Source organism: Mustela putorius, unplaced genomic scaffold (genome assembly GCF_011764305.1).
Source record: "Mustela putorius furo isolate JIRA1106 unplaced genomic scaffold, ASM1176430v1.1 tig00537335_pilon_pilon_pilon, whole genome shotgun sequence".
NCBI classification, from domain to species: Eukaryota; Metazoa; Chordata; class Mammalia; order Carnivora; family Mustelidae; genus Mustela; species Mustela putorius.
In genome coordinates, this window is record NW_025422457.1 from 3,971,061 (window position 1) to 3,996,039 (window position 24,979).

At 46.2% G+C, this 24,979-nt stretch overlaps 1 protein-coding gene across 6 annotated transcripts in view; it reads left to right on the forward strand.

Moving 5' to 3' along the window:
• Positions 1-24,979, forward strand: part of RGL1 (ral guanine nucleotide dissociation stimulator like 1) — a 165,186-nt gene that overhangs the window by 114,044 nt on the left and 26,163 nt on the right. For all 6 annotated transcript variants that reach the window (XM_013064222.1, XM_013064224.1, XM_004767942.3 and 3 more), the window contains 6 exons: positions 6,777-6,961; positions 10,340-10,464; positions 11,875-12,090; positions 15,811-15,914; positions 18,966-19,050; positions 23,797-23,886. In XM_013064222.1, coding sequence (XP_012919676.1) covers positions 6,777-6,961; positions 10,340-10,464; positions 11,875-12,090; positions 15,811-15,914; positions 18,966-19,050; positions 23,797-23,886 — 805 coding nt within the window. The remainder of the gene's footprint in view (positions 1-6,776; positions 6,962-10,339; positions 10,465-11,874; positions 12,091-15,810; positions 15,915-18,965; positions 19,051-23,796; positions 23,887-24,979) is intronic.

Consider the following 24,979-nt stretch of genomic DNA (forward strand, 5'->3'; position numbering starts at 1 on the left):
CGCTGATGTCCAGCTCTAATCCATGACCGCATAGATGGCTCTAGCCTGCTCCCCTTGCTTATTTGGAAGTTCCCTCTGTGACAGCGAGAACAGTGGCGGCCCCCGTCTGCCATGCATTTGCTTAGTTGTTCAGCTCCAGGAGACTTGGTGGGCTGTATCGGGTTTGTCGGCTCATTACCTGTGGGAAACAACTCTATCGAGTAGAGTGCGGTGCTTATGTGCAGTTCCGTTTGCCTCTAGTCCTTTGATAGAATGCCCTTCTTAACAAAAATAGCTAGTATTTTTTGAGCACTCATCGTGTCCTAAGAACTCTTCTAAATATTTAGTATGTATTAGCTCTTGGCCTCCCAGTCCTATGAGGAGGCATCCATTATTGTGCCCATTTTCCAGGTGAGGAAGCTGAGGCATACAGAGGCTAGCTCGCGGCTAGTGAGCCACAGAACCAGGGCCCCAGCTGGGCACTCCAGAGACTGTTCAGCCACATTGGCTGAGCTGCTCATGAAAAAGCAGGCATTTCAGAGCTCCCTTAGTTTCTTTTCCTTTAATAATGGAGCGCAGACTCTGGCACACCAAGTAAGGTTGGTGATACGGGGTTAGGTCTGTGCACGATGAATTCTCTTCAGTTTCTGTAAATTTGCCTTCAGATGCCAGGGCCCGCGCATCTAGTGTGGGAATAAAGGACAGGTGTGTAAACACTGCTGACGTTGGGTGATTGGTTTCGGGCTCATCTCCTCCCCCTCTGGGCACTTCCCGACCCACATGTACTCGGTGTCTGTGTCCTCGCTATCACGGTCTTCCTCCTCCTCCTCTCCTCACCTCGGAGCTTTTCCCTTTCACTGCCTCCTGGCCCGTTACTGGCTTCTGTGCTCTGTCCTTGCTGCTGCTTTGCTCTGATCTGGTCCTCTCTGCACCGATTTCCCTGAGCCTCTCGGCATTCCTCTCTCACTTTTCCTCCCAGCCTTCTAATCCCTGCTCAGCCTCTGCACCAAAAAATGCACAACGGAAAATGTAAAAGAAAGCACTGCAAGATGACCTTGACAAGAGCAGATAGTCGTATTTCCATCTTCTCCAGGCTTTTTCAGAAAAAAGAGACACTGATTCTCTCTGCCTCCCTTTGTTCTTTCTTGTCAGGGAAACCATCTTTCCAAGGGTCTCCGAGGCAGCCTCGCTCCGGCAGCCTTCTCTGAAAAGGAAAACCTCCGTGACTAGGAGAACAAGGTGGAGGGGTCTAGCTCAGAGTCGGTGTCAAGGTCACTTGCTTCCTTCCCCTGAAGAGCAAGGTGCAATGGCTCTCACCCTCCGGGCTTGGCAGTGTCACCTGCCACATTAATTCAAAGGCCCACCCTCCACAAAGATTTTCTTATCATCTATCTGTATAGGAAAAGATCCAGTTTTTGGAGAATACCTTAACATAGAAAAAAACCATTTTGCTGCCTTTGAAAAAAAATGATCTCAGATTGATTTCTGGGGAGAGAAAAGAGCTCTAAATGGACAGGGTTACCCATTTTGTCCTGACAGTCCTATTTCTTGGCTTGGAGGTTACACATCAGGGGAGAGATGACTTCGTATTTTGAAAATTTCTAATTAAGCCTTTTACCAGTTGTAGAATATTTTACAATGGGATTTTAATATGATTTAGTACCTGTGCATTCAGATCCCTGTATGTATTTAAAAATCTGTGGTTCGAGCATCCTGGCAGACTAGACACTTACCTCGGGCAGCCCAGTTACTCTGCACTCAAGGCCCCCATGGCAGCTCGTAGTTCTGTACTGGTTCCTTGTCCCTCTCAGCGAAGGCATCTGTCTCCTGTTTTCCAACCAGGTATTATTAAGTGTGATTTCTGTTTGGCTAAGAAGTCAGATGAGTATAGCAAATCTCACCGTGGTGCGTTCCTCGCCTCTCTTCCTGTTCGTTAAACAGGGCTTCTGTGTGTCCCGTGAAACTGTTTTGCCCTCTCTCACCTCAGGATCTTTGCTCATGCTGTTGCCACTGAGTCTTCACCCCAGTAACTCTTTTATACCTAAGATCTCACTGAACATTGTCTCCTAAATCCTGTTGTGACGTCCGTCATATACATGGTTCTTGTGAATATGAAAACAAAGGGCACTCGAATACTGTTAGTGTAATTAGTGAATTAATTCTCCCCATGGGTCTGTTTTCTTAGAAGTAGAAGCCTTAGACACTGTATCTGTCAGTTCCACACATGGATGTCTGAGCATGTCCTCCTGTCCCTTAGAGACCATTGTGGTAGGTTGCAGACAGTGGCCAGGATGGCTTGGGGTAGAAAAAGCAATCCTGGTCGTCCCGTTGGCGGTCATTTTTGGGATCCTGCCCTGGCCACCCACCCAGCATGCTTCCTTGGGACCGAGGGTGTGTGGCTGTGGCTCTGTAATACATTAAAGATGACTTCGGAAAAGGAGGTCACGTACTGCCTTTCCTCCTTACTGAGTTTAGATTAGTTCACAGTCATGATCTTTCCGCTTGGTCTCAGAAAGCACTTCTTCAGTCGTCACAGGTCATTCAAGAAGCACATCTTGCAGTTTGTATTAGAGTTTGGGGTCCCTGAGTTGATCTGTCCCAAGGAGGGTGCCTTAGGTGGGGTGTGTGTTCGTGTGTGTGTGAGCACACATGTGCGTATGTGCACAAGTGCAGGCTCTGTTCCCAGTGACTGTCTTCTTGCAGCAGGCCTGGGGCCACATGTGTTGTACCACAGTGCGGATTCCGAGTCTTCCTTTCTGTTCTAGGTAGAGGATTCTTTGAGTGATGTCCGTGAGTGCTGACTGATTTTCACTGAGCTCTTTTACCTTTAGTTCCTTCCTCTCGTGATTATGGCAAGTAGTTTTAAGACTGCCACAGCCACGTTTCTCTTTAGGTACCTTGAAATGTCTGCATTGCCCTGCTGTCAGGTGAATGCACTGAACAGTGTCAGGGAGCTGCAGGCAGGTGTTGCTGTATCTGTCCGCCAGGGAGGGGTCAGTGGAGTTGAGGGACCCAGCCAACTCCCTTTGTTCACAGGTGGCACAGCTGGGACCCATCTCAACTGGTTTTTCCCCTTCAGCCTCCTTCCTCGTTCTGGTGCAGAGCCAAGGAACCTCTCTAGCTTACCAGTCACACCGTTTCTGTAAATTTATGATCTTAAACCAGATTTCCCTTTCCTTCCCAAATAATCAATTCTGGTTGGGACCTAAGTTCAGTCTCAGGGGTGGAGCCACAAGGGGTGAGATGGAAAGGCGTTGGCCAGCAGTCCCGTTGGCCGCCATGATTGTGTGATGTTGCTTTCCTTTTGGAAATCTTAAATGTTTCGCATTTTATCTGCCTTATAGTCTCTCAAGAACGGGAAGTTTCTTCCCAGGACTGGTAAACATAAAGCTACTGTGAGCTTTGGGCACGTGTCCAGACCTTTCCAGAAAACCTCCCTTCCTGGCATGCTGATAACCACCCTGCTGATAGGAGGGCAGGGGTCTGCCGCGTGTGGTATTGTGCTGTTTGTGAGTTTCTTTCTCTTCCTTCTTCCTCCCCCTCCCCTCCCCTTCATTCCTTCTTTTCTGTGAAAATGCTTTTTCGAGTCAAGTCAGTGTCTGGGTCTGTAATGAGCTCCCAAAGTCCTCTTAGGGTAAGCTGTGGGCACTGTCGCAAAGGGTAGAACGAATAGATTACCAGAGCTATTAAAAACATCAGACTGAGGAGGACGGAATGTGCGCCTAAAGGCAAGTCTGATCTGGACTTGAGTTCCTCTTTAGAACTCCCCCAGCCCTTCCAGGCTGCAACTTTCCATGAGGCCAAGCTCTAAATACTGTGTCCCATAGAAGGAACGGAAGTACTCAGAGATGTAAACAAGGATACACATTTTGTAATCGTTTGTGATTGTGAGAACATGAAAATAACTTGAATATGTGCACGCTAGTAGAAGAACGCGAACATTAATGATGATGTGCCCATGCCGTGGAATAGTACATGTAACTCTGGGAAACAGGTAGATCTCGAGGCAGTGAATGGTGAGGTGTTTCATACTGTTTTTTTGGCACTTAGATGTTTCATCCTATTCAGTGGGGAAAAGAAAATCCATGTTGGCTTATAAATACATAGTACATTTATTAAAGTATATATACATATCCACTGAAAAGTCTGGAAGGATATAGGAAGCCTGGGTGGCTCAGTTGGTTGGACGACTGCCTTCGGCTCAGGTCATGATCCCGGAGTCCCGGGATCGAGTCCTGCATGGGGCTCCCAGCTCCATGGGGAGTCTGCTTCTCCCTCTGACCCTCTCCTTGCTCATGCTCTCTCTCACTGCCTCTCTTTCAAATAAATAAATAAAATCTTAAAAAAAAAAAAAAAGAAAGAAAAGAAAAGTCTAGAAGGATATACTCCAAACTGTTAATAGATAGTCCTGGAAATGGGATTAAAATGAAGAGGATGTAGGTATTTTGTTGTTTTAGTTTATATGTATTTGCAATATTTACTTTTTTGCAATAAAGAATCAGCTTTGTGATTTTAAAACTAATAATTATGGGAGGCCAAGAAAGCAATGAATTGATATCTTTTCCTGTCTGACTGTTACTTGTGATTCTGGACTTCTGCCTTGGTTTTCTTTTAAGTTAAGAAACCGAGGAGTCACTAGGGTCATCGCATCGCCGGTCTTGTCAGGCGGAGGCTCTTTTTTAGTTTTATTGATTGATACGAATTATCTTCCCTCCATGACTGTTCTTCCATCGGTATCATTGGAAGAGTATCTTCTCCCTGAAGTATTAAATATTAAATGAGTAGTTCTTCTCATGAAATCAATTCACCCTTCTTCTGAGCAGGACAGAAGTGTCTGTGAGAACCAATGTGATGGAGGTAGAGATCAGGTTTTCCGGCCCTCCCGGCTGTGCGCAGCTGCGTGCCTACGCCGGTTCCGGGCTCGGTGCTTGCCAGCCAGGAAGAGAAGGAATTCATAGAAGAAAGTCTCCTTCCTTATAAAAATGATTAGAATGCCACTTCGTTGTCTTCTTTAATTCATGATACTCATCCTTTGTGAAGAGAAATAATGAATGCTTTGTGTGGGCTCTCAGAAAGGAGAAGTCCATCAATTTTGGGGGGAGGGGGATGAGGGTTTCGCTGGGTGAATGGCGAGGGGACACAAGCATGGATACGTAACAGATAAAGCAACAGGCGAACCGGGCATCGCAGGTCCACTGACTAGAAGTGGTTTTCGTTTACTTGGGTTTTCCTTTAATCCCCATATTAATTTCTTCGAACTTTTTGGAAGGGAGGGAAACTTTTGTTTGGCTTCTTATTTAATCTGGACTAAAGATTAAGAGCGTATTTTAATCATTTCTGTGGCTTTAAATTCCAGCATTTATTTGATGGCTTTCTGTCCCCTGCTTCCGATGTACACATGTGACTATTACGCCTCCAGACACCTTCATGTCCTCGTTAGTAAAGTGACACTATCCATAGCAGTGAAGACAGTTAGTAAATTTATTTTTCTTCTCTTGGCACTCGACTTCCAGAAGTGGAGCATTGAATTGGCTTTAGCTGTACATATGCCTGGATGGTTGTCGAACTCCATGGTGGGAAACTGGGACGTGTGGAATTTAGACACGTCCGCAAAAGACATGCCCGCAAAAACCCGACCTGCAGGCCCACGTACTTGGATAATATCACCTCGTGGTCTCTTTATAGTTTGTTAACTAAGTAAACAGTTTGTTTGAAGTATGCTTAAGTGATCATTTAGAAAGGTGCCAACATAGGGTCTTCAGCTAAAAGGAGGTGTCCTGTCACTGTCAGTAACACCTGGATTAATTTCTAGCCCCTGTCACCTGCAGCCATTGTCAGTGCATTCACCTTAGCAGTGGGGGCGGCTAGTCAGCACAGAGGCAAAGTACTGTGTTTGTGTCTTACACAGCCCAGCACGTCCTCTTTAAAGATGAAACGTAGAGTCACAGCACTCAAGACTTTTATCCTTTTTGCCAGTCAGCTGTTTGTCTGTTCCCCTGGCTGAGGGGCTGCCCCTCACGTAAAGACAGCATACCCATGTTGTTGGTAGCGCGGCGGGGCGGGAGTGGGGGGCGGATGGCCCTGGCTCGTCGTGCCCCGGTCCTTGTCTCACCTGACACAGACCCCAATGAGCCATCAGAGGGAATCACCTTCATGAGGTCTGTGCATCTCCACATTTTCTCCCTTACCTTTTGGAGATCCCCCCCCAATAGGGACTGTTTCTCCTATAGTCTCCTCTTGTAATTCGAGAAGCAAAAAGATAATTTGAGGAGGATGTTTTTTGGCACTTAGACTGAGATCCTGGGAATCTTTGTCAAATTAAATAAGTTGCTTTTATCTTTTCCCAACGTAGGCACTTCCTGTCAGTAGACAGATTTCAGGCCCATTGTCACTCAGTGATTTCCTAAAATGTTAGTCCGGTTGATTTTGTGGTCACTGACTTGAGTGAATCCAGAATTGGAAACACATAATCTCACTCTCACAGATTGCTTTGAAGTCCCTTCAGGACTCACTAAATCTTCTTCCACATGTCCCCCCACCCCCACCCAGGGCAGTGTTTTCCAAAGTTGATAATTTGATGGTCCTTTGTCTTTTTGGAACTTACCGGGCCACTTAAAACAATAAAAATGGAACCGGCTTGTTTTTCAGTGCTTTAACTTCATTGACATTGCCAATGAATTCTCTGTTGACCCCAAGTCCCATGGGGTGTTTCTGGGTGAGGCCACAGTATCCAGGCCCTGTTTGGAGTCCCCATAGCCCAAAGGTGGGTGAAGTGACTGTCCCTTTCTCTTTCTCAGTGCCATCGCCTCCATCCTGAGGGCCTGGCTTGACCAGTGCGCAGAGGACTTCCGGGAGCCCCCTCACTTCCCTTGCTTACAGAAACTGCTGGATTATCTCAAACGGATGATGCCCGGCTCTGATCCAGAGAGAAGAGCACAAAATCTTCTTGAACAGTTTCAGAAGCAAGAAGTGGAAACTGACAGTGAGTACTTGCTTGGTTCCAGAGAACCAAGCTAGATTCTGATTCTGCAGCCTCCGTGTTGAAGATAGGTTCTCTTTATCCTTTTTTTTTTTTTTTTTGAGGCTTTATTTAGTTGTTTGAGAGAAAAAGAGAGGGAGAGAGAGAATGCAGGAGGAAGGGGGAGAGGGAGAGAGAATCTCAAGCAGACTCCTCACTGAGCGCATAGCCTGATGTGGGACTCGATTTCATGACCCTGAGATCACGACCTGAGCCAAAACCAAGAGTCGGAGGTTTAACGAACTGAGCCACCCAGGCACCCCACGCTGTTTTCCCTGTACTTGATGAATGACCTCAGTTTGTCTCAGAGAGACGAGTTGCTGGGGAATTGGCGGTGGGTAAAAATTCTAAAGTTTACCAAAGTGCTAATTACAGAGCCTCAGACTTTTAGAGCCAAGAAGGAGATTTTCAAGACCACCTAGTCTGGTGCTCTCCTTTTATAGAAGAGGAAGCTGGCTCTGAGAAGCAAAGTGATTTCCTTGGGTTTCTCCTAATACCGTAAAGAGGATCTTTTACCTTCTCTTGTCAACATGTCCCACGCTGAACTTGATTTTGCTTTTTATTCTCTGCCTCCTGGCTCCCCAGCTAATTAATGGAAACTCCTCACAGCCACCCCCATTCAGCAGGCAAAGAATGAAATCTGGTTGTGCTCCTGCCCTCAGAAGAGCTCAAAAAGGCCCGAAAAGGTGTTTCTCTGTCAAGCTGGAAGACATTGCCGTCACTGAGCATCGCTGATGGCCTCCTCAGAGGAAGTTTCTGTGGCTGTTTTTTCCTATTGGAGGAACTGACTGCCTGGTTCCAAGGACAAAGGAAGGGCCACCACTGCAGGTCGTGGGCCGCTTGACATTATCTTTGAAGAAAGTCAGAGCGAGGTTAGGACAGGCTTTCAGCCTGACGATTTATTCCCCTCGCTGGCCTGCTGGGTGTTGGTTGCCATGGCAGCTGACCCACTTGGAGCTTTTGACAGGCATTTCCCTGAAGTGACACCCGATTTCCTCGGTGAGGGAAAGGAAGCGGTTCCTCACGACCGATAAGGGAAGCTGCATCGGTGCCAAAGAAAATAACCTTCCATTCCCAGCAGTACCTGTGGAATTGTTTCTCGTTTGGGGGATCCGAGCAGGGGGAAAACGCAATCACATCATGAGAAGCCGACTGCCAAGTACTCTGTATCTCAGATGACTTCATCTGCCGGGAATGTTGGAATACCAGGGGCACTCCTCCAGCTGCCGGACCTCCGCTCCCTTCAGGGCCTCCCTGCCTGTCTTTGAGCCGGAGTGGAAAATGCTGTGAGAGAGCCCAGCTCTCCCCACTGGGGCTGCCCCTGGCTCCGGGCCTAATTGGGGAACCGGTGGGACCAGTCGTTCATTGTTTCCGACCCAGCGACTGGAAGGCAGAGCGCGTTTGGCTGAGACAGGGGAGAGGGAAGTGCCTGACTTTGGAGAGGCTTTCAGGCAATGCTCACAAATGAGTTTTTCCTGAGTTTGGAAAATTTTAATCAAGAAAGCTCTAAACTTTGTTTATTAAGTCCAGGGGTCGTTTGTGAAAAGGGGTTTCAGGAGCTTGGTTCTTTGGGGCACATTTTGCCCAGTTTCATGCTGGTGAAAGCAAAAGTTCGCCTACCTTGTTTTCGAGTAGTAAAATTGTGCTCGGAGTTTTTACTTCCTTACCTCTGGAAGAGAGCCAAAAGCAGAAACAGTGAAGGCGTGGCCTCGGGCCCAGAGAGAAAGGACAACATAATCTTCACCCACAGGCACATCCCGGACACATATAGGTCACTGGGAGCGTTCGTTGGGTGGATGAGAGGATCTGACCTTACCACACATCCTCTTGGGCTGAAGTGGGTCAAACCTCTGCATTCCAGAGCCACTGGGACAGAGCAGACAGCAGCTAGCAAGAGGGATGGGCGGCCCATTGTGAATATTTGGGATTTCAGATTTCTTCCACCGCTGAATCAGAGAGTACCCCCAGAGCTGTGTGGAGGCAGAGTGGGGAAGTCATAGGGTTTTAGCTCCTTTAGCTTGTGCCTGCTTGTGCTTTAGAATCCAGAGGCAGGCAGCGACTCCCTCCTGCCTTCTCCAGTCATAACCCAAGCCCACTGGCATCAATACCTTTAGTTCAGCCATGGTGGGGAGGGGACTGTGTGGGGGGGCATCCTTAAATCCCATGCCTGACGCTGGAGTTGGCAAGCACCCCTGTGGTGTTCTGATGGGGGATGATGTACGGTCACTGTTAGCACCCCTTTCCCCCTGGAAAACCAAGAAGAAAAGGCCATCCCAGCTTGACCCAAGATACGTCAAAGACCCAAGATACTCTATAAAGAAAAAGAGAAAAAGCTTAAAATGTAAACATCCTAGGGGAGTAGTAACACACTGATTTACATTTCTGCCAAGATATAACTGAATGCAGCTAGGTTTTTTGCGCTTTTTTTTTTCTTTTCTTTCTTTCTTTTTTTGGCGAACAAGGAGTGTGAAGGGGATGAGGTAGGGGATGAGGTTGGAAAACAACCGGGAATTGGGAAAGGTTCCAAGGAAGGGAAGCTCGGGTTCAGGTTCAACGTCATCCATTTCCACAGTCTTTCAGAATGGAGCCTGGAGTTCCTAGTCCGTGGGCTGAGTCCTTCAGCTTTTGGTTTGGAATCCAAGCAGTTATTATAGTGATTTCTTTTTCTCAGTTCTTCAGTCTATGTCCTGTGTAATTGGCTAATTGCACATCTTATTGGTCATAGGGCTCAGGTGAATTTAGTTTCAGGCTATTCTACTTCACACATCCTTAACTTTAGGTAGGAGAGTGAAAGCTGCTCCAAACATCTTGAGAATTCTAACAACTTTCTTAGAATTCTGGGGACTTCATCAGCATTTCTGACATCGGCCCGGCCCGTTCTACTTCCCGAAGCCTGGCCTGCTTTCATGCCTCGTCCTTCCAGGCTTCTTGTTATCAATGGCCAGTGGTTATGAATGGCACAGTTGGGACTTAGCAAGTGGCTTGATGGGTCCTTAAGCTGAGGGGAGGGTATGAGAGAGCCCAAGATGAGAGAAACCCCCAGAATGTAGCCCAACTTTGCTTCTCTAGACTTTGCCTCATCTGGCTATGTCCTGGGCCTAAGAATCTGGTTTATCAAAGGCATAACATGAGGCCTCTGAACTTAATAAAGAATCTACAAACAGAGAGTAAGCAGACCTCCATTTCACTCGGATTCACTGTGCTTAGCAGCTCTCCCTGTGGGTTTTCTGAAGAATTAGCCCTCTTTTTTCTAAATGCAGGAAATGCAGTTTGACTGTACTAACAAGGTCATAAACAGTGGCACCAAAATACTAATTTTTTCTTCTTCCCATCTGTGAACAGATGGGTTTCCCAGCACCATCTTCTTCAGCCTGGAGGAGGAAGAGGAACTGGAAGTTGGAGGGCCTGCAGAATTCACGAGCTTCCCAGAAGATCTCGTGGCAGAGCAGCTGACCTATATGGATGCAGTATGTGTTCTCTTGGTGCCCCAGACGGGCTTCTGCTTAAAATGTGGGGACTGACAGACAGTACTGGTGGCCTGGGGAGGCCAGTGGGGTAATGTGATTTAAGTCTTTTGTGATCCTTGAGAGAGGCCATGCCTGTAAATGCAGAGTGAAGATGTGACTTGAATCGATCATCTGAATAATTCAGGCCCGAGCTCTACTTGCAATTCTGGGTGAAGGTGTTTTCTCCTTGGTACTCGATACACAGAGGGAAATAAGAATTCTAATTCTCGTGAAACAAAATCCACCCTGTTCCATGGGTATTTCTCTCCCTCCAGACTCATAAATATTTCAAGATCTGAACTGTTTATCTGAAGGATGGTAAAGTGGCCCAAGTATAAATTAGGAGAAAATAAGTTTGCTGAATCCACATGTGGCTCTGTCTAGCAGTTCATGTCTGTGTGTGGTTCCCGTACCTTTGAAGTTTGAATATGTTTGTTAGACGTTCATAGTTGATGACATCGGTCACATGTCTTAGTGCAATGTTAGCTGGTAAGTATCAGTTGAAGAAAAGAGGGCTGTTACAAATTATCATGATGGTTTTAGCTCTTTGACACTTAGCACTTTGAAGAAAGCAGTGATGGAGTTTCTGTGTAGGGAAAGAAAATGTGATAGAGTTTCTGTGTAGGGAGCATGCAAATAAACTGTCAGAAACAAATCCGAGAGTCTATGTAGAGTAAATCCTGGTGTTCTCTCTTTCATACAAACCCTTGTATCTAATTGTCATACAGATAAGAATCTGATTTGGCCAACGAATTTGCTTTGATTTTGTTCCACAATTGACAGCATCAGAGAAAGTTAGGAAACCTCATTGGTGATGACTTTTAGGCAAAGACCTAGAAACCAGGCTGTCACTTCCTTTCTTCCTTTTACTCTGTGACGTTGAATGGTATTTCCTTTCACATATGTACATTCTTCATTTTAGAAATCCTGTAGAACGCATTGATGATAATGCCACATGCCCTGTCCTTCTTTGGATCACTTGTCACGTAGTCACTGGGCGTCCATATGCATTGTGCCCTGTTCATGATTGTGAGTGCCCAGAATAATACCCTTGATAGGATTTTGAGGTCAAAACCCTCTCCACCGCTAGTATAGATTTGTACCTGTCTTTTGAAATAGAGAAGTCAAAATGTGGCCCGTCATTTAAAACTCTCGTTCGATCATCGTGTTCCATTTGTGCAGTTGAGCAGATTTAGAAGGAACATGTCCAGTTAACATATTAATTATTTACTTTTGTCCATTGAAGTGGACACAACGAGGCAAGTCAAATGGGAAAAGGTGGTTTGTCCAATTCACTGATGACCCAGATGATGTGCTTTGCCAAATGAAATGTCTGTGTGGTCCTTAAAATCAGTTTCTCTTTTGTTCTAGCAACTGTTCAAGAAAGTAGTGCCTCACCACTGCCTGGGCTGCATCTGGTCTCGACGGGATAAGAAGGAAAACAAACATTTGGCTCCTACGATCCGTGCTACCATCTCTCAGTTTAACACGCTCACCAAGTGCGTTGCCAGCACCGTCCTGGGGGGCAAAGAACTCAAAACTCAGCAGCGAGCCAAAGTCATCGAGAAGTGGATTAACATTGCGCACGTAATTGTCTTTTTAAAAATATTCGTTGTATTTAGTAGATGTCGGAGACTACGCCACCTCTGTGTTGAAAGGGGTCTACGCGTTTGATTGCAAGGCAGCCAAATGACCATTTGCAAGGGACTCTTGGGTTTTTGTTGCTGTTACTGTTCCTCCAAAGTAAGGAGAAAAATTGCCTTTCTTAACTTAGGAGCTTATTTTTCCTCTTTAAAGAAAATTGGTCCCTTGCACACTTCCTTCTTCTCAGGGGACTGCTCATTGCTGTGTCTCCAGAGTAAGACTACCATCTGCTTTTCCCCTTATTTTCACCAACTGTCAGTTCTGCCCATGTTCAGTAAATAGAACTTGAGAGTCTAAGTAAGTGTCAGACAGACTACTCTTTTTTTTTTTTTAAAGATTTTATTTATTTATTTGACAGACAGAGATCACAAGTAGACAGAGAGGGAGGCAGAGAGGGAGGAGGAAGCAGGCTCTCCATGGAGCAGAGAGCCCGATGCAGGGCTCGATACCAGCACCCTGGGATCATGACCTGAGCCGAAGGCAGAGGCTTTAACCCACTGAGCCACCCAGGCGCCCCAGACAGACTACTCTTCAATGCAGAACGATTACCTACCTAAAGCATCCTTCCAGAACCCTGAAGCATGATATCTTCTACCGATAGAAAGAGCTGGCATGTTCTCAGAATCCTGAATCTCTTTTCCAAAGGACTGAGATGTACAGATTTCACATTAATCTGGGACTTTTCAGGAGAGCCTTCTGTCTGAAGTTGGACGGACAGAGTTTATTTAGGCCTGAGTTACATTCTGCTGAGTGTCAGTCTGGTCTCTTGGGTCAGCTGCTTGTATGCCGTATGACCTTCGCTTATCAGTATCTTCATGATCCGGAAGAGGTGAACAGTATTCCCTTGGTCACCAGGTATTTCATGAGCTCTTAAGTGCACGTGAGCTACAGTTTTATGTACTTTGAGGACATCATTAGGATAAGCACAATTAATGTGGTCTTACAGGAGCCCGTAGTCAAACAAGGAAGCTAAGATAGCCTGGAATGATCTCAGCTAAGGCAGAAGAGGAATGGGGCCCTATGAGATAAGCTATGGTTGTGGAGGAGGGAGAACTCGCTTCTGGCTGGAGGGATCAAGGAAGGCTTCACAGATAGGGTGACATTTGGATTTAGCTTCGAATACTAGATAGAGTTTTTGGTATTTGAAGATTGGACAAGTTGTGTTGTTTTTGTTTTTTGTTTTTTTTGGTAGGCAGAAGTTACATCAGCAAGAGCTATGCAATTAACAACGACTTTGAAACACAAGTATTATGTAAATATCTTATTAGTGTTCTGGGTTATATGGGTCAACCCTCTACCAAAACCCATTTTGCTTTCTATGCTAATATGTATTTCTTTCATTAAGCCTTCATGTTTAGGGAATAATGCTTAAATTTTTACACGCACTCTCTCCTCTCTATCTCTCCCTCTCCCCTTCTCTTTAACATTCTCTTTTGTTATCTTTGATTAAAGAGCAGGGCCCTGATTGTGCTATGGAATTTGCCTCATTTTGAATTTTTAGGTGGTCTGTTACCACAGATGTTTTAGTATATGAAAAAGGAAGGAAAACAGTATCTTACAACGTCGGTTTCTCCTATTCTGAATTGAGCTATTTCTCAAGAGCTAAAGAAGAAGTTCTGATAGAGTGGAGCAGAGCATGGAATTTCTGTCTTCTTAAGATGATAAGAAAATATATATTTTTTGCCATAAATGCTATATCCTTTAATCCATTCAACTGCTTAGAAAATCTATAGTGAGAATACAACATCTGTGTGTTTGACAGTGTGGCTCAAACAATGACTTTTGGTCCAAATTAAATATAAACTGTGCATTTATGTGATAATAAGAAATACAAGTTGAACAATTTGAGGTCTCTTCCAAATCCCATAGCACATGCTTAGAAGTCAGGGGTCCTTGCTCTTGGCAATGTAGTTTTCTAATACTGAGCATGTTGTGTCCCTTGAAATTGTGTGGAGTAATTTAATAAAATAATGAAACTCTTAAGTGGTTTCCTGCCAAGATTTATTTTACTTTTCCTGCATTAATCACAGTTAATTTCTATCGAGAGGATATTGGAAAAACGATAATAATTTTATACAGAAAGTATTTGTGACCTAATGTGATCATACTTTCTTGGACTGGCTTGGCTGCTGTGTTTGTGTTTTACTTTTGCATCTCCTGGAAGATACCTCCCTTTCTAGAAATGGGGCCAAATGTCTCTTGTACTTCTCTAAACCCATAACTGAAACCTCTTTCTGGATAATGTGTTCCATATGTCCATTGCAATTTGCATGAAGTATCTGTGCCCGAGTTCCTTTATTTATTGCAAGTTTCTTGACTTTTGGAACATGACTTTTGGATTCTGAACCTTTGTTGAACCGTGCTCTCGTGGGCTTGGGTTTCCAGACTGACCGTATTTCAGAGGGCTTTCTCTCCCTCTCGCTCGCTCGCTCACACTTTCTTTTCACATAAGGGGAGGGCATTGAGACATTTAAAAAGAGTGGGCATGACTTTTGTAAAATACTTTGGCACTGACTCTAAGAAAAAAAATGTTTGGAGGTTGGTTTGTTTGTTTGGCATAGTTTTAAGTAGCCAGATTTGGCAAGCTAAGTCGGAGAAGGCTGTTTTCCCTTCTTATTCAGGATTAGCATGACTTCATGAAATGACCTTCGAAGCAATGTGCCTTTATGTCCAACCACCCTGGGGTCTTTTGCTTCCGACGCTCTGCACAGAGCCAAACCCGGGCTCGCACAGGGTGCTCCGTGGGTAGATTACACACCCCAGTGCCTCTACATGGAAGCATCTCCCTTGACGTAGGGCATAGCCCACTCTCCCCGTGTTGCCAAGACTGGGACTCTCTCCCTTACGGTTCTGCGGTCCCTGCTGGTCACCCACTGCCAAGGCCAAAGATGCAGACTCCGTGCAGTAGCTTGGGTTTCAGGATCACAGAGCCTCTCTCCTTACCCAGAAAATACCATCCAGAATAGTTCCTGTTCTCTTTCTGTTTTGTTTTCAAATGCTGCCAAGGCGAATTTCATTTCGAAAGCCCAAGTTATTTTGGAAACACCGAAGGAACCAAGGTGTTTCTGAATGTTTATGATCACGGCCCAAGCCAATTTGAAACCAAATGAATGTGTATAAAAATATTCCCACTTGGCAAAGAGCATAAAAGCCAAAGTTCAACTGGTGGTGAATTTTTATTGCCAAGTTGTATACACTTCTCTGGGCAGGGTTTGGCCGTGAGATGTTTAATACCATCTGAGCTCACGGAGGCTGCTGCTCAGCTCCCTTTGGTGTGTCTGAAGGAGATCGTGATCTTCCACATGTGTTTTCAGGGCATCTGTGTGCTTTCCGCAGAAGCAAGCTTGTGTTCCCGAGCACAGCCCTGCAGCCTCCCCTCCATTCGTTGTTTTTACTGGGAAAGCTGGAAACCATAAAACTGTAACAACAACGCGAAAAATATATTAAAGGGAGAAAAACAAGCGCATGCTGCCAAAACCTATAAAGTGTTTCGGTGACTGGGGTGGGAGTAAGGAGCCACTTTTTGATGTTCAGTATTTATACAGCTGCCTATTTAGTGGTAAGAATTCATAGCAGCTGTGATACCTCTAAAACAGGAAACCACCAACTCACTGTATTAGTGATATTTAAATGCCTTTTATGTTCTAATCACTCTCCGCACAGGAATGTAGGATCCTGAAGAATTTTTCCTCCTTGAGGGCCATCATTTCTGCACTGCAGTCCAATTCCATCTATAGGTTAAAAAAGACCTGGGCCGCCGTCCCCAAGTAAGTTCCCAAGTGTCCTGCTCTGCTTTCTTTGGCTGGGGTGACTAGTCGCTGTATCAAGGGTACGGGTCCTCACCGTCAAAGCTCATATTATGTAACTAGAGAAACATATTTGAAAGCCTCTGTGTGTCCCAGGCAGAGCACGTGTTACACGGAATCATTAGTAAGTTTTAGGCGGGGCCACTGCAGGAGTCAAGGCACATCAGGCAAAATGTGCTCGAGCGGAGGTTATTGGCTTCGGGGAGGATTTTAAGGATGTGCTTATGGTCCAGATTCCGAGGGGTAAGTCTGTGGAATGATGAAGTTGTAGTAGTTTGCTGTTACTTCTGGTTATTTCTCGGCCACATTCCAAAACCCTGAGCTGTGTCAGAACATGTGCGTAGATGGGACATTAGTTCTTGCCGTTTGGCAAGAATCAATTCTGTTCCCTTCTGTCTCAGCATGCTAGAAGCTACCTGAGTGATATTAAAAATCCCCCAAGTGTTCCTTCCTAGGCACCTGACCAAAGTTATCAACTGGCCACATTTTATATTGGTTTTCATTTTGTATTGTTTCTTTTTTATATTGTTTTCATTTTATGGTGTTTTTCCTGTTTCTTGGTGGAAACTTTGAAACAATTAACAACTTCTTGTCCTTATTATTTTATTCTCTTCCTTCCCCTATTTCCAGAGCTTCCCTTGTAGACCGGAGAGCTTTTTGTAGCGGAGGGAAGGGTGAATGAGGAGGCAGCTCTGGTTTCCTGTCAGTACAGATTTAGAACCTGGGGAAGGTGTCATGGCTACTAACGAGGCCACTTACATTCAGCAGGTCTGCTGGGGTTGAGCTAATCAAGAAGTCAGGCTGTATCAGGGAAGAATGTGTAAACTGTTTATAGTCTATACGTGTGTGGTATAGTCTGTTTCAGCCAGGAGGGGCGCCAGCTGGTCCCCAGGCAGGCCTGCCCTTGTGGGATTGGTGGCTTCGGTCCTTAGGAGTAGAAGGTCGCGGCATTCGGTTTCATCGGTTCACTCAGAGCAGATTAAGACCTAAGGGACCAACACTATCCAAACTTGCAAGAGACTCAGATTGGTACACCAGAATTTCCTTAATTTATGCTGAGAAACGAGCGGCAGAGTACTCATACAGACCAGCGGACTCCTATTCTCAATCAGAAGAAAGGAGACTCGGGGGAAGTCAAATTATTTATTACACAAGGCTTTGATGAGTCAGTAGACAAAAACTGAAGTAGCTGATCGTAATGCCTGGTGTTACAGAGCCATAGAAGCTACAGCCACTGGGAGCCTCCAAAGCTCGCGCTGTGCTGACAACACCGTTATCTACCAGGAGAAAACCCGGCAGAGAGGCTTTCCACAGTCTGATGCAAGTTTTTTGATCTTCCTCCTCTTCATCAGCTTGAATAACCCAGCTGACCTTGTATGTGAAGGAGAGATTAGTTGATTGGTTTTCCTGCATCTAAATCTGACGAAAGAGAGGGGCCATATAAAATCACGAGATGATAGGCCTTGGTAACATACTAGGGGGCAATCAGATGCATACAGAGTTCTCATCCTCAGTAGCGCAGACCTTCTCCTTCCCCTCCGCGGTGCTCCCTGGTCATGGGATCAAAAACAAAAAGCAGGGGTTGCTCGAGGCTGCCTCCTCTTTTGGCAGCGTAAAGAGATCCTCTCTGTCTTTGGTGGGGGATACGTAGCACACCGTGGAAAGTCACCTAGCTGGTCAAAGATTTCTTCCACAGCTCGTTTGAGGTTAGAAGACTAGTGAAAAAAAAAATTAATGGAGTTGTGTCTTAATCTCTTGGTCGCCCTATGAGTCCCATTCTTCCAGCTGGCTTTTTAAATGATTCCACCTCAAAACAAACCTCAGAGTCTGATTCTGTACCATGTGGGTGTCTGGTTCTTTTCTTAGCTGGTCGGTTCATGTTTTAGCAGAGATGCTGCACAGGGGTCATGAGGAAACGCTTTCATATCAGTTTTCCATAGTTTTCATTGCTAAATTCAGGGACAGGTTAGGATGCCTTATTTGGTGATCACTTTCCCTAATGCTAATCACTTTCAGTGCAGAGAGAAGACGTCTGTTTATTCTCTTTATTTAGGCCCACATATAATTAAGTTCTAAATCTAAATTATTTTTCCCAAAATACAAATAGCTTTACTGGTTTTCTGTATTACAATAATATTACCCTCATGGTAAAACAAGTTAATAATGGCTTTCCCGTGATCATGACGTGCTGCCTCTGGAATGATTTGGCCCCATTAATTCTCTGCCTCCAGAGTCCGCCACTCAGCAACCCTGGGAGGCTGGAGAGAAAAGCCTGAGGCCGGTGGAGAGGGACAGGAGCCCCAGAAGGGACAGGGCAGAGTAGGCGCTTTAGGTAGATGATCCTGCTGACCTTCACGGTGGTCCCTCCAGGGGACTCTTAATATGTTCCTTGTATAGGCAAGAAAAATGGAAGCTCAGGACCGTTAAGCAGTGGGCCCAAGAGCCCTGGTGTTTGGGATTTGAACATGGGATTTGAACCCTGTCCCCTGACCAGAGCTCATTCTGCTTCCATCTACTCGGTCTCCAATTTGAGAATACTGGCCTGTGACTCAGAAAGTTTGGCTTCTACACCTGCCGTGCTCAGCGCTTAGTGATGGAAACGTCAGCAAATCTCTGACCCTGGCATCTTCATCCCTAGATGAGGGGGCTGGCCAGTAGGATTTCTCAGAACCCACGGGGCTCTGTGTGGGCATTGCTAAGACAGACTTTTTTTTTTTTTTAAATAGAACATGTCCCAGTTGAACAACTTGATGCCCCAATTTAACTCTCTTTATTTATGATTATAACATCTGTGGTTAGGAGCACCCCCCTTTCACATAGGTGACCATGTGTACCTTTTAAAAAACAAAACAAACAAAACCAAAGCCAGCCAGCATGAAAAGTCGTTGGCTTCCTCTCTGCTCCTGAGATGAGTCCAGTTCCTCTGTAGCCACAGGTAACGGAAGGCAGCACAGCCAAAGATGTGGGCCTTTCACTGACTCCTTGTGAGTATTTTTTTCATCTCTCTCCCAGGGACCGGATGCTGATGTTTGAGGAACTTTCAGATATCTTCTCAGACCATAATAACCATTTGACCAGCCGGGAACTTCTGATGAAGGTGAGCTCTGGGTGGGGGTGCCGGGCCCCGTCGCTGGTAGCCCACAGTGACGAGAAGGCAGCACTTTTGTTCTCGAGGGCAAATTGAAGCAGCTCGGGGCTGAGAAAACCAAACGTCCAGCTCTGTAGTTTCACGGCTACACAACCAGATTGTGGAACTTGTGCTCATCAGTGTGTCCCTTTAACAAGCCGCTCTGTGGATGCCGAGTGCAGGCGGAGAGGTCAGTGAGAGGCCCTGGAATATTCCTTCTCAGCGAAATGTCTTCTAGAGTGACAGAGGCCAAGCCTGCAATTCCACATCCCGTCTGTGGACCAAGTTGCATGGAGCCATCAGCAATATTTATTGAACACCAAGTGAGCACTGACTTCCAGAACCATAGGAAGGTAGAAGTGTAGCTTGGGTTGGTTTTATTTCTCCAGACGTTTGTTGAATGTCCAATATTCGTGAAGCATTGGAGCGGCCTCTGGGAGTATGAAGGCGACGAACCCAGAACCTGTTCTCAAGAATTCACCCTCTGGCTGGTGGTTAGAGGCACTCAATGAGAATAAGTAGTCAAAGAAGGATACAAATAGCAGGTTGTAAATGGTCAGCAGAGGGGCACATAGGCCAGATATTATCTTCACAGCCTTTCTACAAAGTAGATTTTATCATCCTTGTATTGCACATGGCCAAGACTCAGAGAGGTAAGTGGCTTGTCGTAAGTTACACAGCGGGTAGGTCACGGAGCTTGAGTGTGAACCCTGCCCTACCTGGCGAGACTCTAAAACCTGTCCCTTCATCACATGGGCATAAAACTGTTTCTTCTGGCCACTTGGGAGTAAGGGGCAGGGTCGATCAGAGAAAACTGCTCAGAGAAGGTAAATCAGTAATTGAATAATCATCGATTGAGCATTCGCGATGTGCCGCTTAGTGGCCAAGTGCAGAGTCTCCGATCAGGAAGAGGTTGCGTCTCACTGGGGAGGCAGGGAAGTAGACTATTATAAAATCATAGGGCAATTAGAGCTGGGCAATTAGAGGGTAAGATCCTTATCCATAGTCTCTTTTTCTGTAAATTGGGGGTAATAGTAATTAGTCCATTGACCTCAGAGAATTATTTCGAAGCTTGACTAAGATAAAATATCTGAAAGCAAAGCCAAAGGATGCCTCACAAATGAAAGAGAGTGAGGGACGAGATACGGACACAAGCTCAGAGCACACTTGGAGTAGGGGCGAAAGTCCAGTGGAGGTGGGGGTCCTAAGAAAAGGCATCTACCTGACACCTGTCAGTCATTCCTGTAAGGGCATCTGTTCCGGTCTTCCTGACGGTTGCTCTCCTGAGTCCTACTCTTCCTGCCTGCCTGTCTCATCGTGGGCTCTGCCGGGTACTCAGCACATCTCCCTGCTGGCCTGCAAGCCTCTTGCCAGCAGGAACTGGGTCGGTTTTGTCATTGTTCCAGCCCTAATGCCTGACACGGCGGCTGGGACGCAGCGAGTGTTCAGAAACTCTGTTTGACTATATGAATCGGTGGGCTTTCGGAGTCATGGGATTTGAGAACCAGCCCCCTCTTAGCCCTTCTCCGAGCAAGGCAGTTTGTGCTGATGTCTAGCCCCGGATCTGGCCTCCCTCATTAACTGCACACTAACCAGTGCTCGCTGAGATCGCGTTGCTCCCTGCTTCACTTCCCCCTGGACTGCCCGACTTGAAATGGAAACTCATCTGTCTGGGAGGAGAAGGCTTAGTGGTCTCCCTGTCCGGAGCACAGAGCTAGACTAGCCGGAGCCGTATATTCAAATCCCGATAGCTCTGAGTCATCCTTCCAACGCAGATAAACTCAGTGCCGCGCAGCCCATTGCCTGGTGGCGGTGTTCTGGCCAAAACCCTAGAAACAAAGCCATATCTAGACATTAAAGGTCCCGTAAACCTTTCTTAAATGTAGAAGTTGGCTCTTGTGCTCTAAGTTAAATTTCTTCTGCATGGCTCCCCTCCCAAAGAAATGAAAAACTTGGCTATAAATTCCTGTGGTCTGTGTATTATCATCATGAGGGTATAACATTTTGGGCAGGCTGTATGTATGTGTAGGTCCCTTTCCAGTCACCTTTGTTGATCATTCTTCATATGACGCCTGTAATTCTGAGTGTTAATTTTCAGCATGTTGTTTTAAAAAGGAATCAACGTAGTTAGGGTCTCAAAAGAGCCACTGAGAAAGACTGCTGGTCTCTGTTTTTAATATGCCATTCGTGGACTCACACTGATTTACAGTTGGATAATCTTAGTCTTAGAGACTGGTCTTCTCCTCTACTTCTGGGTCGATGTAATGTTCTACTTCTGTGATGTGCTAGCTGAGGCAACATAATAATTAGCAAAAATCTAAAACAAAAGAAAAAGCAAAACAAAACAAAAATCAAGGTTTTCATTTTAATTGTTGGGGAAAATGTTTTTTTTTTTTAAATTTTTTTTGTTTGTTTTTATTTTTATCACAGGTTACCTTAAACCTGTGATAGTGAACTTAGATAACTCTGAGCAGGTGAATTGTAGAGTCCATAAATTTTAAAGCAGCAGGAAAGCAGAATGCCACCAAGTTGTTCTGGTCCTTGGGACTCTTGGATGAGAACTCCCCTTGGTGGAATTGATGTAAACAACTGTGAGAAAGGCCCAGGAATTTGGCTCTGGTAGAAACGTATGTATAGTGAAGCCCTAAAACACAGTCAGGTTGCTTTTGGAGCAGAAGGTTGTTAGGACTCTGAAGGCCCATTCAGATCATTACCATTAACTTCTGGGCAGGAAAGTACCCAACACTGAGAAGAATCCAGTGCCTGCGTCCATCTGAGGCCCGGGAACAGGATGGGTGAGGGCACCTGAACTCACAGAGGTAGAGCAAAGATGGGACTCCGGTAAGAAATTTTCACTAAAGAGAGAGAGAGGAGGACGGCGGAGGGGGAAAGATACAGGAGGGGAGCAGGAGGTTGGTCGAAGGAGAGGGAACAATTTGGAATTCATCCAAACATAGGCAATCGTTAAGGGTGATGTTTCCAAAGACCCAATTATAGCAAAAAACAAGAAGGTGACTTTGGCAGAAGGAAGAGACACTAGGAGCATGAGTGGGGCCAGAAAAGGAGTCAGAAGGAAGGAACAACGTGATGCTGTCAGAAAATTTCCAAGGGGTTTCAAGGGATTGGTGGTGTGAGAGCTGCAGAGCAAAAGCTTTAGGGCCAAGGAAGGAGAAAACGGACACCATTGGATATGAGGAATCATGGGTTTTGGGTTGCCACCTCATCTGGAAGCACTGCCGCTGGGCCATGTCTTCAGTGACCCAACCAGGAATGGAGTCTCACTCTCTCGAAATCATGAGGTCATGGAATCCTCAAGCCTGTGAGGCCTCACCTCCGGTCTTCAGCCCCCTCCTAGCAAGGAGGCTGTCCCGAGTGCTCTTCCTTTCCTTTTCTGCTATTTCTTGGTTCTCGGGAGCCTTTTAACTGGTCAGAAATCCTTCTTAAGAATTTGAGATCAGTCTTCTGTGACTTCCACACATGGTGCCTCTGCTAGTGTCCGAAAAGCTGGAAGGGAACCAGAGGGACCCACACAGGAAAGAGCTGGACACTTGCCTTTAAGTCAGAAGTGATTTCTCACTCCAAGCAAATTCTCAAGAATGGGGGAGGGCTCGCCATCCCTTCGCTTGGGAAATGGCACGTTTTAGGTGGCTTTCATTCATGCCCAGGACAAGCTTGATACAGGAGGTTACACCACAGTACTGCTCCTTATCATCATTTGTGACAGGGAGACTTAAAGTAGCTTGTGAGTCATGTGGGTCCTGGACCCAGGTGAGGGCTGCTGAACGATAGGAGGTCTTGGGGCCTCGCTGAGTGGGGAAGGCCAAGTCTGCAGATGACGCTCCTGCGCTGTGTGGTTGGCAAAGGTCACGGGTTCTGGTAACATCACGGACTCTGGGAAGACTGACCGAGGAAAAGCTACCAGAATGCTTGTCCCTAACCGAGTTGTGAAACATGCCTCCTGTCTATACAGTTCCTGGAAAATGAGAACTTGAAAGACCCTGAAACCACAAAACCCCAAAGCACCGTGTTCAGTCAGCAGACTGGAGTTTAGTCACCATCGCGGAAGAGTTTGTTGTGACAACAGACAGGAGCAGACAAAGGGGAGCCATCCGTACCCAGGCCCCAGGAGGAAGGATTGACTCGTAAGAGTCCCGGGTCTGAGAAAAGTAACTTGGGAGGATGGGTTAGGGGAGGAACATGGGGGAGAAAAAATAGGCAAAGGTCTGGCCTTCGTAGATTCCTGTTCCAGGACTTCCTCAGAAAACTTCCGGCACAGAAGTTTCATTTAGCTAAGAAAGAACCACAGAAAGAAACACTTTTCCTTCACAGAGTGCTGGCACATGTATTTCAGGCCAAGAGCAAGAAATCACAACATGTCCCGAGGAAGAACTCTTCACTTCCGGGGCATGTGATCAGTCCCAGAGAAACATGGGATGTGCAGAAGTGGCCTCTGGTTCCTGCAATTGTGGGCCTGGTATTGACCATTGATTTTATCACCAAATCAGGGGTGGTTCTAACAAAGCAGGGGGAAAACAGAATCCCCTGAGGCCACCAGATCTTATTGCACACTGATGCCCGCACCAAGCCCGCCAGACATGGACATAATTCAGCCCGAGCCCACTGGAGCCTCTTGGTTCCGCCCGGCATGCAGGCCCCTTCTCTTCCTTCTGCTGCCACTCACCATCGCTCTCCTCTGTGTGCGCTTCTGTTTCTTAGGAAGGAACCTCAAAGTTTGCAAACCTGGACAGCAGTGTGAAAGAAAACCAGAAGCGGACCCAGAGGAGACTTCAGCTCCAGAAGGATATGGTACGTACGGCCCTCGGTCTTCCCTGAGGACCCATCAGAAAGCAACCCTGTGTGGGCGGCGGGGTTCCTGCATGGCCCCAGCACCTTCAATCTGCGCCCCTGCTTTCGAGAATGTTCTCCGTCCTTTATTTATTCTCCACAGCACTGCGGGGGCTGTAGGGGAATCTTGTCACTCCCATTTGACCCAGTGGGAAATAAATACTTAGAGTCGCAAAGGATAGTGTTCTCTGGAACATTTTTTTCTTCTAGAGGTGAGGGGCGAAGTCTGCGGGAGGTAGATTTCCTTCTCTCGTGCTGTCTTCCTCCATCCACTCCTGTACTTAGAAGCTGCTGCTCCCTTGGCCCTGAGACGACCTGGGGCTTCAGTTCCCCATCAGGAATGCCTCCTGTAGCCGACTTCGGGCACACGGTAGCCTAGGACATGGGTGCCAAGGAGAGAGCGTCTGTCTGTTCCCAGGAGGACTTGGTCTGAGTGCTGATAGACCTTGTCGCTTCTTCCCAACCCGCTCTCTATTTCCCAGCTTTCCACACTGATCCCAAGGGCTAACCAGCTTTTTTTCCTAGTTTTTCAGTACTTGAAGGAATACTGTACTTCCTTCCTTAAAGATAGTGACTGTCTTTGGCTTTAATCTTAAAGCTTTATTTTAAAAATTCTCCTTTTAGCATGGGAGGGGGGAAAACCAAAGAGAGAGGAAATTAGAGACTGACAACCTCTAGATCTTCTCATCCCTGCTTTGGGAAGATTTTCTCCTTCTTTGGAAGGCTGGACATAAATCAGAAATGTTGGGTTTGAATGATAGGACTCTTCTGTACCAGAAAGCCTATGAAACGTTTCACAGCATTTCAGACTTTTTTTTTTTTTGGTTGTTCAAAGATAAGTTAAAAATAGCTGCTAAAAAAAAGATTATTTTAGTTCAGGATGAGACCTTGTGCACATAACAGAGAAGGACAGGCTGCGCCTGAGCATGGGTCCTCGGGGTGAACCTCTCCAGTCAGTTCTGGCCAGCGAGACAGCTGGCCTCCCGTGGAGCAACCTGGTCCTGCCCTGGCTGGGGCTGTGTTTTCTCCCAGAATGTCCTAAGTGCCTGAAGGG